This window comes from Colobus angolensis, unplaced genomic scaffold (assembly GCF_000951035.1).
Source record: "Colobus angolensis palliatus isolate OR3802 unplaced genomic scaffold, Cang.pa_1.0 Scaffold219, whole genome shotgun sequence".
NCBI classification, from domain to species: Eukaryota; Metazoa; Chordata; class Mammalia; order Primates; family Cercopithecidae; genus Colobus; species Colobus angolensis.
Genome location: NW_012115366.1, coordinates 2,901,566 through 2,903,292, shown reverse-complemented (window position 1 = coordinate 2,903,292; position 1,727 = coordinate 2,901,566). Strand labels below are relative to the sequence as shown.

General features: G+C 60.8%; 1 protein-coding gene across 3 annotated transcripts in view; it reads left to right on the top strand.

Annotated features, from left to right (window-relative positions):
- The window catches only part of LOC105512773 (tyrosine-protein phosphatase non-receptor type substrate 1), a 45,456-nt gene that overhangs the window by 939 nt on the left and 42,790 nt on the right, over positions 1-1,727 (top strand). For 2 of the 3 annotated variants that reach the window (XM_011943371.1, XM_011943369.1), the window contains exon 1: positions 8-480. In XM_011943371.1, coding sequence (XP_011798761.1) covers positions 402-480 — 79 coding nt within the window. In that variant the 5' untranslated portion in view covers positions 8-401. Of the gene's footprint in view, positions 1-7; positions 481-1,727 lie in introns of those variants that run through there. The other variant, XM_011943370.1, reaches the window with a different exon arrangement.

Here is a 1,727-nt window from a genome sequence, read left to right as displayed (position 1 = left end):
ATCTGCGCGCCGCCTCGCTCACTCCTCGCTCGCTCGCTCTCCCCCTCTTTCTCCCCCTCTCGCCTCTCTGTGTCTCTGGCTCTCTGCCTGGCTCCCTTGGGTCTGTTTCTCTCTCCTGCCGCCTCTCTCTGGCCGCCCCTGGCTTTATTTCTTGCGCGCTTGGGGTCTCTCCCCGTCTCCGTCTCTCGATTTCTCCTGGGGGGCGGGGAGGGGGGGGTCTCCAAAAACCGCGGCGGCGACGGCGGCTCCTAAGCCGCTCCAGGCGCCCGTTCCGGAGTCGGGGGGAGGCCCAGCCGGGAGGGGGGAAGGGGGGGAGCCTTAGTCATTTCCCCGCTCCAGCCTGCTCCCGCCCGAGCGCGCACTCACGGCCGCTCTCCCTCCTCGCTCCGCAGCCGCGGCCCATGGAGCCCGCCGGCCCGGCCCCCGGCCGCCTCGGGCCGCTGCTCTGCCTGCTGCTCACCGCGTCCTGCGCCTGGTCAGGTAAGCACCCCCCGCTCCCCACCGCTGCCCTCCCCAAACTGCGGGCTCAGGCCTCTGAGACTAGCACTGGGACCCATTCGGCTAATGCTGAGCAGTAATAGGGAGAGAGACGCCTATAACCAGCGTTATAGATGCGGAAACTGAGGCCCAGAGAGGGCCGGCGACATGCCCAAGGTCACACAGCCAAGGGTAGAACCCAAGTCTCTTCTCTGAGAGTTTGTCTCTGTGGACTCTGACTGTGTGCACTGTGCTGGGCACTGAGACAAAAGAGCTGAGTTGCTTCACTCAGCCCTTGTCCAGTCCAATGGGGAAGGCTGACTGACAGTGGCTTTCAGAGTAGGGCGGTCCTCCTTCCCCAGAATCTCTCCCCATGGACATACGGCTTTCCACGTTTGACTTCAGGGTGTGAGGGGAGGAGGTGAGGGCAGAGGTCCCCCCAATGCTGCCTGGAATGCAACAGAGACAAGCTGTTGCAATTAGGGAAGAGTGAGCCCTCCCTCTGGTGCGCCGAGTAAACCAGTGTTAGCGTGTGCCTGGGAGAGAGGGAACCGGGAGGCCACGGTAACCCCACAGCGAGCTGCTGCGAGCAACAGATCCTTATGTAAAAACACGGTGAATTGTCCCTGTGGTTGCCAAAGCCTCTCTCGGGTGGTCTTGCTCCTAGAGGCGCTCCCAGCTCCCACTTCCTCCTGCCTTCCCCGAGCTTCCAGGCAGCTCCCTGCAGTTCAGGTGCTCCTCGGGGATGTTACCTGTGGCTCTGAACATGTCTTTCTGTTGGCCTACATCAAACACCTGGCTGTCGCCGGCAGGCGGGCTCTGAAGGCTACTGTGTACGTTCACCAAAGGGTGAGGTCACCATTCAGGAGTCCTTCTTCTTAAATGGGTTTTGCAAAACCATGGGTCTTCTGGGAGGGCACTGGGTGGGGGCCGGGGGGAGCAGAGAAATGGCGTTAAGGGAGTTGGGAGGGAGAGAAGAATGGGGATCTTGTTTTTTGTCCTCTTGAAGCTGTGTTGTAGGCAGAGGGGTCTCTCTGTACCTCCCACCCTTGAGGAGGGAGGTAGAGATGAGCTCAGTGTCCAACACCCCCTTTTGCATTTGCCTAGAGATGGTAACCATCTGATAGCAGCGAGAAAGGGAGAACTAGCAAAGAGTGGGTGGAAGGAGAAGTGGGGGGTGGACAGCTGCTTCTCCCTGCCCTGCAGTTTCCCCTGAAACCCAGGAATTCACATAGGTATCACCCCACCCC